The 14,658-nt window shown below is 41.8% G+C and overlaps 1 protein-coding gene across 5 annotated transcripts in view; it reads right to left on the minus strand.

Moving 5' to 3' along the window:
- Positions 1-12,433, minus strand: part of LOC118206596 (far upstream element-binding protein 3-like) — a 35,740-nt gene extending 23,307 nt beyond the window's left edge. For 2 of the 5 annotated variants that reach the window (XM_035379442.1, XM_035379446.1), the window contains exons 1-3: positions 12,279-12,433; positions 7,791-7,844; positions 1,905-2,016 (exon numbers count right to left, since the gene is read on the minus strand). In XM_035379442.1, coding sequence (XP_035235333.1) covers positions 1,905-2,016; positions 7,791-7,844; positions 12,279-12,377 — 265 coding nt within the window. In that variant the 5' untranslated portion in view covers positions 12,378-12,433. The remainder of the gene's footprint in view (positions 1-1,904; positions 2,017-7,790; positions 7,845-12,278) is intronic. The other 3 variants (XM_035379444.1, XM_035379443.1, XM_035379441.1) reach the window with 2 other exon arrangements.
- Between the last annotated feature and the right edge of the window lie 2,225 nt (positions 12,434-14,658).

The raw sequence follows: 14,658 nt of genomic DNA on the forward strand, positions 1-14,658 counted from the left end.
TATTTTTCAGTGGGTTTTTGGCATGGAGATGGGCAGGAAATTGTCAGTGATTATATGGATGTGTTATACTATATGTATCTATATATGCTGTATGAGGGAAATTTTATGTATGTGCGCCTGTTTGGTGAGTCTGTATGTGTGTGTGTGCCATGTGCGTCAGTTCTGTACGTGTGAATGTTCATGTAAGGTGTGTGTGTGCACGTGGGTGTATGCTAATATTAGGCATCCTAGTTATTTAAGCATATATTGGGTAAAAGCACAAAAAATAAGGAATAAAATAAGTAAATAAAAAGACCAGTACGAATATCCTGACAGTATTGGTAGAAAATGATAACAAAAATTATGAATCATGTGGTTGTAAAAAGTAATAACTGATAGTGATACACATAATTGCAAGAGGAGACAAACCATGGTAAACATTATAGTAGAATGTAATTGAGGAATAAAAGAACAAAAAACCAAATAAATAGAACAAATCATGTCCAGATTTACTGGGCTGTGAGTCTGTTTTGGAGTAGATTTGTGCATGTGTGTGTGCACGCACATGAGAGAGGGAGAGAGGGGAAGGGGAAGAAAGAGAGAGTCGGTGTGTATTTGCTCACATGTTTGATAAGTTTAAGAAAGTAGGGAATTGATCACTGGGTGCCATGTTTGCTCAAAATGTTGCATTTGGTTGCTAAACTTGATCTTGCCATGCAGCCTACAGCTCAACACATTTCTTACAAAAACAGACACAGTAATGTATAGATCAATTCAGTATGTCAAGATATAGGTGTCTATTCTTTTGCCTGAACAGTTCACCACTAACATTAGTGCAATTATGCAAGTTAAAGGACCACTGAATGGAGCTCTCACTTAGCTTGGAAACGCATTCAGAAATGTATTTCTTTTGTATCTGTGACCCTGTGCAATATGTATGCAAATGCTGAAACAAATGAAAAAGAGAGAGAGAGACACTTGGAATTTGGAGTGGGATGAAAGAGAATGGGCAGAACAGTCGATCACTAAAATAAAACTAATTAAACCGAAAGCTCCAAATTCACGAAGGCATCGACTCTGTGCGACAACAAGAAGGGCCTCTGTGGAGGCCATGTTAAAATGGTTCCGTGCGATTACAAAATAAATGATTATTGATAATAGCAGCTTGATTCTGCTCTTAATGAAGAGGTGACAAACACCTGTCAGACAAGGGCTGTTCAGAATTGGACATTTGCCAAAACCAAAAGATTCCAGGAATTCTTTGGCTGGACAGCATTTGCTCAAAAACAACTGCACTACACAGCAGACTTAAATAGAAAAAAATTTTGAAGCCCAGCAAGTGTACATGTAAGTGTCTTGCACCATTACGCATCACGATCTGTTGAGCATCAAATGCCTTCTCTGATGGTGTCATTTCTTCTGCCGGCACTTGTATATTGTGGTTTGAGGCAGTCAGCAGTGGCTTGCCGAGAGTGCAGCTTACTTAACGTCTTGCAAATGCGCAGGCATATCAAAGCCTTTAAATGAGGCTGGAGACCTGTTCTTAGTTCATGTTGGAGAGGGGTCCACTCAAGGGAAGGAAGCCAATCCAGACAGGAACAATGTGCACAAATGCATCTGCAGCTGGAAAACAGCGCGCTCTCAGCACAAACGCTCCAGTCCTAATAGTCCTGACTACAGCAAGCTACGAGCACGCTGAGCACATTTTCCAATGCGACTGCGACAAACCATGGCTGCAATTAGCCTGCGACTTCGAACCACTTCGGCTGCCATCGTTTCTTTACAAAAATTCTGACTAAAAAGAAAAGAAACGAAACGCTACGAATCGCACCGGAATTCACACCTCACTCCCCCGGCCCGTTCCCTCGTCGGGTATTTGCATTCCAGACGCGTGCGGGCTGCAGTGGAGCCGGGCGGTTACTCACCCCCTTCGTCCAGCGAGCGCTTCTGTCCTCCGTAGCCGTAGAGGGAGGGGTCTACCATGGGTGAGGAGTTGTTCAGGTGGGCCATCTGGTCACCCCCCATTTTGGCTGCAATCTGACAAGGCATGAACAGACATTTGTTTACACCAATGCAGCAGTAGGCGTGTGCATGCCAGGCCATGTTTGATTTTTGCAATGCTGAAGCCAATACCTCTCAAAGGTAGCATTAATACAAATGCTAAAACAGGTTCTGTTGTCTCGTCACACTTGTAGAATCAACTTCCCCCAGTTGATTCTACAAGTGTGACCCCCCCCCCCCCCAAAAAAAAATAAAAATGACAGTCTGCACTTTAACTTCATATTTCATGTCAAATCCAATGTTCTGGAGTACAGACTGTAAGAAATCGGTCTCTGATGCCAATATGTCTGCTGGCCACACATTCCCTTGATCTTATCATTATCACAATACAGTTGGTACAATGGTAGAATAGCGACTGAGAGTGAAAGATTGGGAACCATCCAAGTCAACAGACGTGCTAATTCAATCACAACGGGACGGCCAATACACTACGGCCTAATTGATAGGTGTTACAAAACTAACTATATCCTTCTTAGTATGTGTATTCAACACTCCTGATCAAAGCTTCGAAAACAAATAAGAAGCAGCCTCTGGAAAGGTTTGTGGTTCAGTCTGACTCTGCTGAATCCAAAGTGTCATTCGTGCGCTTTGTCACTGCCGGTATTGGAAATAAACTTATTACATTTTCATCACGTTCGAGAGACGTCCTTTTTTCCTTACAAGACCCAAAACAAAACAAAAAAAAATCAAACACTTCACGTGTGGTTATACAGTAAACATTCTAAGCTTTAATTAAATTATTATACATATTGGTTTCACCATGAAGAAATTACAGCACTTCTAATACATAGTCCCCCCATTTAAGCACATCGGAACGTTGGGACATATTAATGTTACGTAAACTCCTTTGTTGCTTTAGCAGCATGTTTGGGATCATTGTCTTGTGTTAGGATGAAGTGCCGTCCAATGAGTTTGGAGGCATTTTCTTGAACTTGTGCTTCTGTACTTCATTCTGAATTCATTCTGCTGCTGATATCAGCAGTTACATCGTCAATGAACTACAAGCGAGCCAAGCTGCCAGACCTGAGGCAGTCACACATGCTCAAACCATAACACCCCACCACCAAGTTTCACAGATGGGGGGGGGGGGGAGGTGTTTTGGATCATGGGCAGTTCTTTTTGGGTTCCATACTTTGCTCCTTCCATCATACTTATACGAGTCAATCTTGGGCTCATCTATCCACAAGACCTTTTCCAGAACAAGGCAGGCTCTTTTATCTACGTCTTATCGAACTGTAACCTGGCCATCCTGCTTTTGTGGCCAAGTAGAAGTTTTCATCTTGCAGCACAGCCTCTATAGTTCTTTCCGAAAAGTCTTCAGCGGACAGTAATCACTGACACATCCAGGCCTGCGTCCTGAAGAGTGTTTCTGATCTGTCACAGGTGTTTGGGGTTTTTTTTTTTTTTCGTTTTAGTAAGAATGCTTTTCACCAACCAGAGGTCTTCCTTGGCCTACAACACCCTTTGATTACTGAGCTCACCAGTGATCTCCTTCATCGTAATGAGGCTCCAAACAATTGATTTTGGTAAGCCTAAGATTTGGTCTATGCATTTTTTTTTTCTTATTTCTCAGCCTCATAATGGCTGGCTTTCATTGGCACAATTCCGGTCCTCATGTAGACAAACGGCAATAACAGATTTCAATCCGTTAGGCAATCAAAAGCATAGAATAAACACTAGATACTTCAAGTTCTCTTATGACCTGCAACTGAATGCACCTGACTAATCAGAAACACCAGGGAAATGATCAGACCCAAACATCATGCATCCCTGAAATAGGGGGACTATGAATAAAAAGTGCTGTAATTTCTTTGTGGTGAAACTAGAATGTATAAAAATACCCTTCAATAAAAGCATTTTGCAATTTAACCACATGCAAAATGCTTGATTACAAATCAAAAATAGTGGCATACAGACCCAAATCAAGAAGAAAAAAAATGTCCCAAACATTAAGGAGCTCACTGTATGTATGTGTGTGTATGTGTATATATATATATATATATATGGCTGTGACCATATGACAGCAGCAGCAGTTCTGAAAGACAGCTCATGACAAAAACATCATTATTTTTCCTGCCTTTCTAATTTCAATGTCTAGTTAATCAAAGGCACCTGGCATTTAAATTTAATAATTATCAAGGAAAAGCATTCCACCTACTCTCTCCTTTCCTATTTTAAGTGGCATATAGTTTGGAAAAATTACAGAAAATTGAGATCTTTCTGAACTCTAAATCGATGACATTTTGAAATATTAAAAATACAGTGCGTGCAACTTGCAACTGGAGACTTCCATCACCTTAAGGTATAATTTTCTTTTTATACTGATCCGAGTGAAGTGACAGAAAAGAGCAGGCTGCTGCGTGTCTGAGTGTGCGCGTGCGTCTGTGCGCGTGCGTCTGTGAACGTACGCGCACGTGTATGTTTGTACTTGCACGCGTGTCCATTCGGACGTGAATGCACTGCTGAATGCACTGTACGCTGTATGCTTAGACTGGCCAAACGTGGCCCTCGGGGATCGCTGATCGTCTACTGCAGGGGTGGGCACATGCGCCACTGAGATTCTCACGAACAGGTCAGTTTTGCCATTTTCAAGATCGATTGATAGTCTAGTTTAAATTTGTACTTTTTATTATATGCCATCGTAAGGCTATAATTATATAAGCTTTGGGGTTTCCACTGGTAATAATCAGCCGGGGGGGCGGCACCACAGTAAATTCCTGAAATCTCTCAAATATACATACAGAACAGCACTGTTGCTAAGTCACAGCATTTTAAAGTCGCAAGCCACGGTCATCATAAGCCTAAATCCATGTGGTTTTGAATGCACACCAGCCCACTCAGCCAATGATTAGTAATCAATAATTCAAATCATTCGCCAATTCAATTCAAGGTTTTACATTATTATCAAAATTAGATGGTGGAACAAACAAGTTTTATCACTTACAAAATGTAAGGAAAATAATCTTACTCAGATGAACATGGTGCAAGATGGCGCCATTTAATTCAGACATATGGGCTGTTACTTAACGAAGCAGCGAGCCCCTATGAGCACCGGCAGCTATAAAGACTGACCTCTTTTCTTAAATTAAAAAGTGCAGATGTTGAAATTCCGGGGACATCAGATGGCTAAGTGGGACTTGCGTTCTATTGACATCATGTTGTAGAATTGATTGATTTCTCATTGAATGATTGCAATGATTGTAATTTTTAACTGATTGACCATAAAATGATCATAATTTCTAATTGACTGCGTGTAAAGTGACTGATATGATGCACCAACTTTCAATACATATATATGTCTTTTGAGGTGTTCTATTCCCTAAGGAGCGAACCTGAAGAAGCGACAGCAAAACACAGTATTCACATCCTAACTTACAATTAAATTTCAAGTCTTTAATGTCAAAGTCTTGTTTTTCTTCTTTTTTGAGCATGCGGTTCAAGAAATACCAGTTATAGTTGGCCTCCACGCTGTGTGATTTGCATCTTTCCGTACTAGCAACTTGTGATAAGGAGTAGAGATCCCAGAACCCTCGTGATGACTGCACAACCCTAATGTATGGGATGCTAACAATTCTAGCACAGCGACCAGTGACGTGTCCACAAAAGGATTTGACTTACAATAACAGCAGACAAGTGGTCTACACAGGAAACCTCAGGCAAGAGGTGAGAATCGGGGCGTGCGGTTCAGTCAACAGCACGGCCAACAAAGCACTACAGCAGCAGTGTTTGCATCATCCCTTGGTCTAACCCGCAGCACAAGACTCAGCGGCTTGGGTTGGGTTGGGTGGGTCGCACTGGAGAACCAGCAAGCAGCAGGCACTTGGACACCCAGATATTTAAGTGGATCGCACGAGGCGCTGCAAGTATGCCGGGCAGGGAACCGGCCAGAAAGTTGGTTGGAATCGGGAGACGGGGGCGCTGCTGTTGCACCCTCGAGCGAGGTGAAACAACTCCAAACTCCCTCAGGAAATGTCTGTGAGTGACAGATGATTCCCGAGGACTAAAACCTAATAATCTGAAAAAACGCGGCTATTAAAGTCGCCCCGGATAAGAGGGCCTGCCAAGCAAAGGAAACAATTTGCAGTTTCCTTCGCCGCCGGGGTCGGAAAAGGCACATTACGCCATTAGAGAGTCAAAGCGAGGTAGCAGGTGACTGAAACTCTGCCATACACTCTGGTCACACGTAGCACTTCTCAGCACGCGCGCGAGCACACGCGGGAACGTTGAGGCCTGCCCCCCGCCTTCACGCCGGGGGTAACGCGTTTGACTTTGGTTACCGCGCGCCGCGTGTGGTCAGCGGGAAAGGGCTGCATTGAAGGGCGGGTCGTGCGGAGACCTGACGTGGACACACAAACAACGGCAGCCGCGCGTTCAGCTACCGGAGGTGCGGAAGTGTGAAAGGAGACGGCAGCAGACTCCAGCTTTGCCTTGGACGGCACGCACCCGGTCAACAGCACTTTGTGATGGGGCTCAGGAGAACACTGCAATCAGCAAGCAGGCGGTGGGGAAAATTCCAAAATATTTACGGAAACATATTTCTCTGAATAATAAATTCCCACCTATAGTAGTCCTCCCTCAAACTTGCTAATCAATAAGACACCAGATTTATGAAAAGTCAGGTGCATCAGTCGGGCACCGTAAGAGCGAAAGCTCCGCTGGACTGCTGAGTGAAGGGAAGCAGCGGGCGCTTGCATGCCTTCCATAGGACGCACAGGCAAGCGTGCCTTCATGAAGGGACAGCACGGGAGCCAATGGGAGAGGCCTACAATTCAGACTGGGAATTCCAAATGAAGGGAAATGTCGGTAAATTAAAAATTCATAAATTAAAAAGAAGTCATCAACTAAATAGCACTTCAAATGCATAGACAAAAAAAAAAACACATGAAACTACCATCAATATCCTACAATTATACATTTAGACAGATACGTTGAAACCAAATGAATACATAATACAAATCCCCGAGGCAGTCTCTCTAGGTGCCAGTGCTCACACACATACCAATTCAGTGGCTGCCAACCTGCCACACCACCTCGCTATCATGACAGGGCTTTGTACGGAAATAAGACTTCAAACAGACTCAACAAGTCTGGAGGTCTTCTATTCCAGTGACCAGCGGTGCGAATCTGGCGAGTGGATTTACCCATGATGCCAGCTGTTTGACTGGTCCGGTTTGCCAGCTTGTGCTACCTCAATTTGGAGGTTACCCGAGGGGCGGGGACACCAGGATTCTATTTTCAATGTAAGGACACACTCAGTGAGGGTCCAGCAAGTAGACACAGATATTGGTTTCTGGACATGATAATTAGAGACAAAATAAATGGCTCTCTCTCCCTCTTCATGCAGACCAGCTTTTTAAAAAAATAGACTAAATAAAATTGCTCACAGACATGTACAACTGTTCACCTTACTGCTCACTATTTTTGCTTCATATTAAAAGTAAAAAAACAGCTGGCACAGTGCACACTTAACCAACATTTTCCCCAGAGGCAACAGAACACAGACCTAAGACCCCAGTGCCAAAGTAGTAGCACAAAATGCACATAAACAGTGACAGTGGGATTTGTCAATGTCTTTCCCACATTACGTACATGAATACAACTAATGCATATCCTTACATACAAAGTAAATGTTGCATTCTCAATGTAATCGAGTTGCATGAACACTCATAGGGACAACTGCCATTCTGGAAACGTCGCTCAAGTGCCTTGATGTGACCAATGGCGGTGTCAAAGTCAGGAATTCAACGGACCTGCGGTTCTGCAGCACTGGGGGAGCAGAAAGTTCTCTCCATCGGCAGCAATGACTGGGTAAAACATAAAAAATATTCAGTTACGCTCATTTCATGCTTCGTTAAAATTCTCTACATGCATAACGAGGAGCAGGGTAGCAGTACAAATGCGCTGACATCAACTAAATTCCCAAGAACGCAATGTTAACTTGTCTGGCTGGCAACCAAACCTGAAAAGATTTAATTTCATTACACTAATCTGAGCCACAATTTGAATGCCAAACTGTACTCGGGTTGTTACAGTTAAGATCAATTTCAAAATTAGTTTCAAACAATAAAACATAGGCTACCTGCTATTATTTTGGCCTAACGTCATAACAACGTTAGAAGTGACCTGTTAAGTCCAGGCCCCCACCTAACAAGTATTAGGCTGTTGTGACCAGTCAGCAACCACAAATATTAGTTTAAAAGTGGTACAATTTGAAGGGGGAGGGGTGTACAAATAACACTAGCAAACCCAGCATGACTGGTTAACTGTAAATACTTTCAGGTTTGATTTACTGCATAAAAATACTGGGGCTGTAAATGTATTGAGCTTTTTAAATGCTGTCTGCTACAAAAAAGAACAATAAACTTTGGGGGAAGGACAAGGTCATTATGCCACAAGCTATCTGTAACCATGCAAGCCATAGACAGAGCAATACAATGCAGTGCTGGCAGACTACCTTGAAAAGCAACACAGGCAAAAGTATAATGGAAAAACACCATTCTCTGCAGTTATAGGTACTGAAGGTTCTCAAAAGCGTCAAAATATGCAGTGCCTGATCATTCTGAATATAAGCCTGAAACTCATGGCAGAGAGTAGCACCGTTCCATGCAAAAAGGCCCCATCTTAAGAATTCTTTCCATTTCACCTCCTAAAAATGAATTCAAGGAATGCAAACTAATGCACACAGCTGGTGTGCATCTGACGCAATCTGTACAGAATATTTAAAGGCTTCCAAGATCAAATACTCAAAAAATTATTGAAATTAACTTCAGATTTAAAAACAAATATAGGGAATCAGTCAGCAGATGATGCCACTGCATTGGCTGTAGGGACATAAGAGACATGCTTGGCTGCCTTTCAGTCTCAGGTTTTTTATGCAACGTAAGTGAGGAATAGAATAAAGGGCTCCAGAAACAGTGCTGCTATGCCAGGGAGTGCAAAATAACATCTCAAAATGTCTTTTACTATTAAGATATACACCGATCAGCCACAACATTAAAACCACCTGCCTAATATTGTGTAGGTCCCCCTCGTGCCGCCAACACAGCTCTGACCCGTCGAGAGTTTTTAAAATCATGCGGAAATAATTCACCCTCTAACAATATCGTACCTTTTTATAGCCCTGTAGCAACTAACAATGTAATACACTACCAATAGTGTAATAACTCCCAATAATGTAATCCATTTCAAATTTTAAATGTAAGGACACACTCCAAACCAATAATGTAATAAGTAGTAGTAGTAGAGTACTTTATTGATCCGGGGGGGGAATTTGCACTGTTGCAGCTTCAAAGACAACGAAAGTACCACAATCAGAATCAAATTTAGAGTAGATACAAAATATCAGATACAAATATACAGTAGATACAAATATATACAGAAATCCAAATATACCAGAGGACACCTTCAGAGGTGGAGTCCATGCCTCGACGGGTCAGAGCTGTTTTGGCGGCACGAGGGGGACCTACACAACATTAGGTAGGTGGTTTTAATGTTGTGGCTGATCGGTGTAGACATGGCACTATATTATTCCCATCTACAAAAGGCAATGCTATTACAAGTGACAGGGGCATTTTAAATGTGAATTACATTTAAAACGGCAATTGTTCCAGTTGTACGTGACAAAATAGCCAAGAACAATACAGCCAATCACTGATTGCCCAGTAGACATTAGGATACTGACAGGACACAATTAGACAGACATGGCTTGGGAACCCTGACCACCTTCCCACCTACCCACCCTAACCTTAAAACACAAGTGAAAGGAAATGAAGGGGGGGGGCACATGCAGATTAATTTAAAGATACTGTAAAACTTGCTTAATATCATACTTAAAGGCATGTCCACCAGTGTGACGAAGAGTCTATATTTAGGCCAGTACCAACTACTAGAATATTTATAAAGTTGTCACTACACATACTCCAATACAGGCTCACATTGTGAGATTAATTACTTTAATGCTAGAGTTCTCAAATCTCAAAAGTGTTTGTGTGGGTTAGGCTTTTACACAGTCTAGTATTATTTTTCTGCTGACAAAAAAAAAAAAAAACTGCCCACACATGGACTTACACATCAACAACTGATTGTTAAAGATGGCAGGCAGGTGAAACACGCGTACATTTCACACAAAACTTTAAAACCTAAGTGTACAGAAATTAGAAAAGCAGCTTTCACAGGATTTAAAAAGCAGTTGACTGATGGACCATGCACACATTAGCCGCTCCGTAATAGGTCAGGGCCATTTATGGCTCAAGACCAGTTTTCTTGTGTCCAATGCATTTCAGAGGTTTTGGAACACATGGATTCTTATTTTCGGACAGGTTTTTTCTCGAGTGGAGGATGAGAAGGCGGATGTGCACAAATGTGGCAGAGCGTTCCACCCAATTTTACATTGTGCCTTCTTGGTGGTACTGCATTTTTGTATTCCTGAGAGTAACACTGATGTTCTCCACTACAGTGTGTCGATCTGGATAAGTGCCTGGTAAGTGACTGTAATGCGATGTAATTTAATGTACGTTGGTCAATTCAACACGGGGCAGTGTGTTAGAGGTAACCAGGACTGCTGGATAATACAATTACAATTCACTGTATTTTAACATAATCCTATTCAAATTTCAGCTCATTTGTGTCCGGTTCTGATAGATAAAAAGTAAAGAAATACTTATGCCCACTACCCAGTGTCCCTTGGGTTCACTGGCACTGCCTAGAATGCCAGCAAGCCCAACTGACTCTGTTGAAGTTTGCTCTTAAGTGTGCAAATGTCAAATTTCAATGTGAACAATAGACACGCCTACAAAGAGGGGAGTACAATACGATGAGCAACTTAATTTGGAGAAACATGAGGATTCGGCAAGCTGGGCATCAAAAATTTGTGTCTTCAAAAAACATTGAGAACGTCACAGTTCGGGAGGCAGATTTATGGTGGGTCTAATATGTGCAGCTGAATTACAGGGAGTTTTTTATGCGTCGTGCAGCAAATATGAATTCACAATTGGAGTCACGACTCTGGGAGGAAAAAAATCGTGACACTAAGTTACACGATCAAAATGGAGAAGGAAAAAACACTGCAGCGAGAGTCAGGGGAGGTTGTTGACATGCTGGAAACTTCAGGCGCTGTGTGAGTTAGCCAGCTAGCTAGCCAAGTATGTTTGCAAGACCTGCCAGAATGATTACATATCTTAATTCTCAACAACAATCAATTGGCTACTGGGCCTTATGACGTCTGTACAGTTAGTTGACGGGTGGGTGGGGTGGAGGGGCAGAAACGTCTTAACTAGCTAGCTAGCCTTCCTAGCTACTAATGCACCCATCTACAGACCAGCACTAGCGTCGCTCTACGCCTTCAGAATTGTATCTAGCCAACAAGACCTTGTGCGCACTCATTAGAAAGCTAGCTAACTTAGTTATTCTCGCTTCAGTACTCTGACATGTTCTCTAAACTGGGCGCAAGCTAAAATAAATTTCCAAGATCTGGGAACTAACTGTGGTAAACGAACACCTAGCTATACCGCTATCTTCTACGTAACGTTAACGTTATACACTATGTTTACCAGCATGATATGGTACTTCAAAACTTTTTTAAAGGTTGTTCGAACATTTTCTCTAATGAGTTTGCTCGCTACATTAACATCTACAGCCAGCTAACCCGTCTTTTTACAAGCAGTGATCACAGATCTACAAACTATTAAATGTACATTGCTTTTAAAATGAGTTCAACTCAACCCCCAGTGCCCCATAGATAGTAAAACTAATAAACATAACTTCACTAGCCTGTTGCTAGCTACTCTGCTAGAGGGAGACCTCATCATACAACTCAGAATGGCTTCACGGCGCTAGGCCCAGAGCCATCAAGACAAATATAGCAACTTTAGGGACTTCTTCTAACAACAGGTTGCCTTTTGTTAGAGTGTAAACCAGTTGCTCATTTCTTTTAGTCGACCCACTTATATGCATTAAAAGTTATTACGCTCGCAAAATTGTCAGTTGTTATAAGCATGGGTATTATTAACACGGTTTTTAAGCCGTGTTCTTGCCCTCATGGCTCTTTGCTAACAAGCTACCTTGTTGGCTAAATCTTGCACGCACAGCCATGCACTTCTACAGTTGGAACTTGTGAACTCTAGCGATGTGTTTTCTACGAGTGAGTTTGGGATATGCTAGTTAAACTGTACCCTCCCCCATTCCAAACGCCTGGTTGGACGCCCATCCAAATCCTGCAATAATCTGCCTTTTTGCATTACCTGTCGGGCCCGATGTAAAGCGTCGGCGAAGCCGTCTGCTTTCATTCCGGGCTGAGCCACCGAGGCCTGTCCCTGCACCAACTCCGCCATCATCATCATCCCTAGCAGCTTTCGGCAACACCAAAAAAAAAAAAAACCTGCACGCGCAGAGCAGACCCAGGAAACGGAAACTGATCACGCGCACAGAACCTTGCAACGTCACCATAGAAACACCGCGAGAGCCCACAACCGATGCCCACAACTATGACAGCCTGCTGGTCTTTCGGCGCTTCCGAGGGTCACATTCACTTGCTTCTGAAGGGGAATACGTGGTAATACGTGGTTTACATTCAATAAGTCTACTTCAATGATCAATGTGGTTCACAAATCGAACATCAAAGACTGGTCAATATAGAGCCATTGTGAAAACAAAATAAAGTTGACAAAAAATAAGAAGTAATACGCTGTCACTTTATAGCTATTAAGTGCACCTCTGCTATGTATGGACTCCTTCTCTTCCCACCCCTACCCACAGTTCAAACATGCATGTGGACTCGTAGCACACTCGGAAACTCTGACAATTAAAAAGGCAAAGACAAAATATACATGCAATATAATAATAATAACCAAGCAAAAAGGAAAACAGTCTGATATGAAAATTACAAGGATGTAATAATCTAAATGGCATTATGGCACGGAAATAGGAGACATATGAAGGGATTACTTTACCCCTTTAATAACAATCTATAAATTGAGTATATCCTATCCCACCCTCTCATATTCTTTACACCTATTAATCTTTTGCCTCTCTACTAAAGCTTTCCATACATTTTCCCCGAAACTGTTGAATTTCATTACTTTCAATATTAATACTTCTTTCAATGTTCAAATAATATACCATATGGTATTTCCACAACTGCAAGCCTGGACTCTAGGCTATTTTCCACTTTGAAAGTACTGTATTTTTCACAATTAATGATGACATCATAGTTTGCATGTTCTCCCTGTGTTTGCATGGGTTTTCTTTGGGTATTCCGGTTTTCTCCCACAGTCCGAAGACAGGCCGGTAGGCTAGTTTGGAGACTCTAAATTGCCCATAGGTATGATTGTATGAGTGAATGGTGTGTGTGCCCTGTGATAGAATGGTGACCTGTCCGAGGTGTATTCCTGCCTCTCGCCCAATGCGGGGATAGGCTACAGCACCCTCTGCTCGCCTCCATCTGCCCCTGCGACCCTGATCAGGAATATGTGGGTATAGATAATGGATGGATGGATGGATGATGAAAACATAATAATCCACCAACTGGTATATCTTCTATATGGTATATGCTATCATACATTGTATCTTGCAGTAACATAAGGATTTATGATATTTCAGTACTTTGGATAACCAGCTGTCTTGATCCTTCCATAAAGTTTTTACTTTCTCATATTTACAATGGATGTTTCAATGAATCTGTATGCAACTTACATTGATAACAACCATATGATTTGTTATAAAACTGTTTAATCTTGTCACTAGCGTAATATTCTGTTCATAATCTTATACTAATGAATTAATCAATGCCAGTCCTTCATCTGATATAATATCCTCTGTTAATGAGAGACAATGATTCCATTTCTCTCCTAGATCCTCCCTATCTGAATTGTCATTCTGTGTACTCACATGATTTTAAAACTATTTGTAGTTGTTCTTACCCCATGTGACTTGTATTACTTACCTTTTAAAAAACCAGCACAACCTGTGACCTTCCAGCACCAGCACTGGCCACATCTGCCGTTATTTAAATGTAGTCTCAAATAATTTCTGTTCAGCTTGTTTTTTTATTTATTTGACTTTCATTTTACCAGGAAGTCATAGTTAAATGATTCTCACTTTCTGGAGTTTTAGAAATGTCTTGTTTCAGTATGTTTCCAATGAGCCCAGACAGTGTTGTGTGGGATGAAGGATATTTTATATGCAGAGCTTTCTGACGACCTACTGCCTTTACAATGGTTGATATCAGGGCATTCAGGGTTCATGGTCTACAGTAAGGAAATACACTTAGAGTAAATGCAAAGCAGCTTGTATAATGATATTTAATTTAGAGGGTAATAAGTAAATGATAAACGTGGTATAGCTGGTGTCTACATTGGCCCACTCACAGAGAGCAGAGGGCAACTACATGACTATTAGCAGTAGATCCACGACAGCCATAGCAAGACTGTGTGGCATTTGCCTGATTGAACCCAAGTCAGAAATCTGATCTAATGACAGGTAGAGATTTATTGGATATAACCAGTGCACACAATTAAACTTACTCTGCACTGTGTATGACCAGTAGTCACTGGCTGTCTTGCCACTTACCACATACCCGTACCATTTGAGTGTTGTGATTTTATAATTGTATATACAAAAAGT

The sequence above is a fragment of the Anguilla anguilla genome, chromosome 10 (assembly GCF_013347855.1).
Source record: "Anguilla anguilla isolate fAngAng1 chromosome 10, fAngAng1.pri, whole genome shotgun sequence".
Lineage (NCBI taxonomy): Eukaryota > Metazoa > Chordata > Actinopteri > Anguilliformes > Anguillidae > Anguilla > Anguilla anguilla.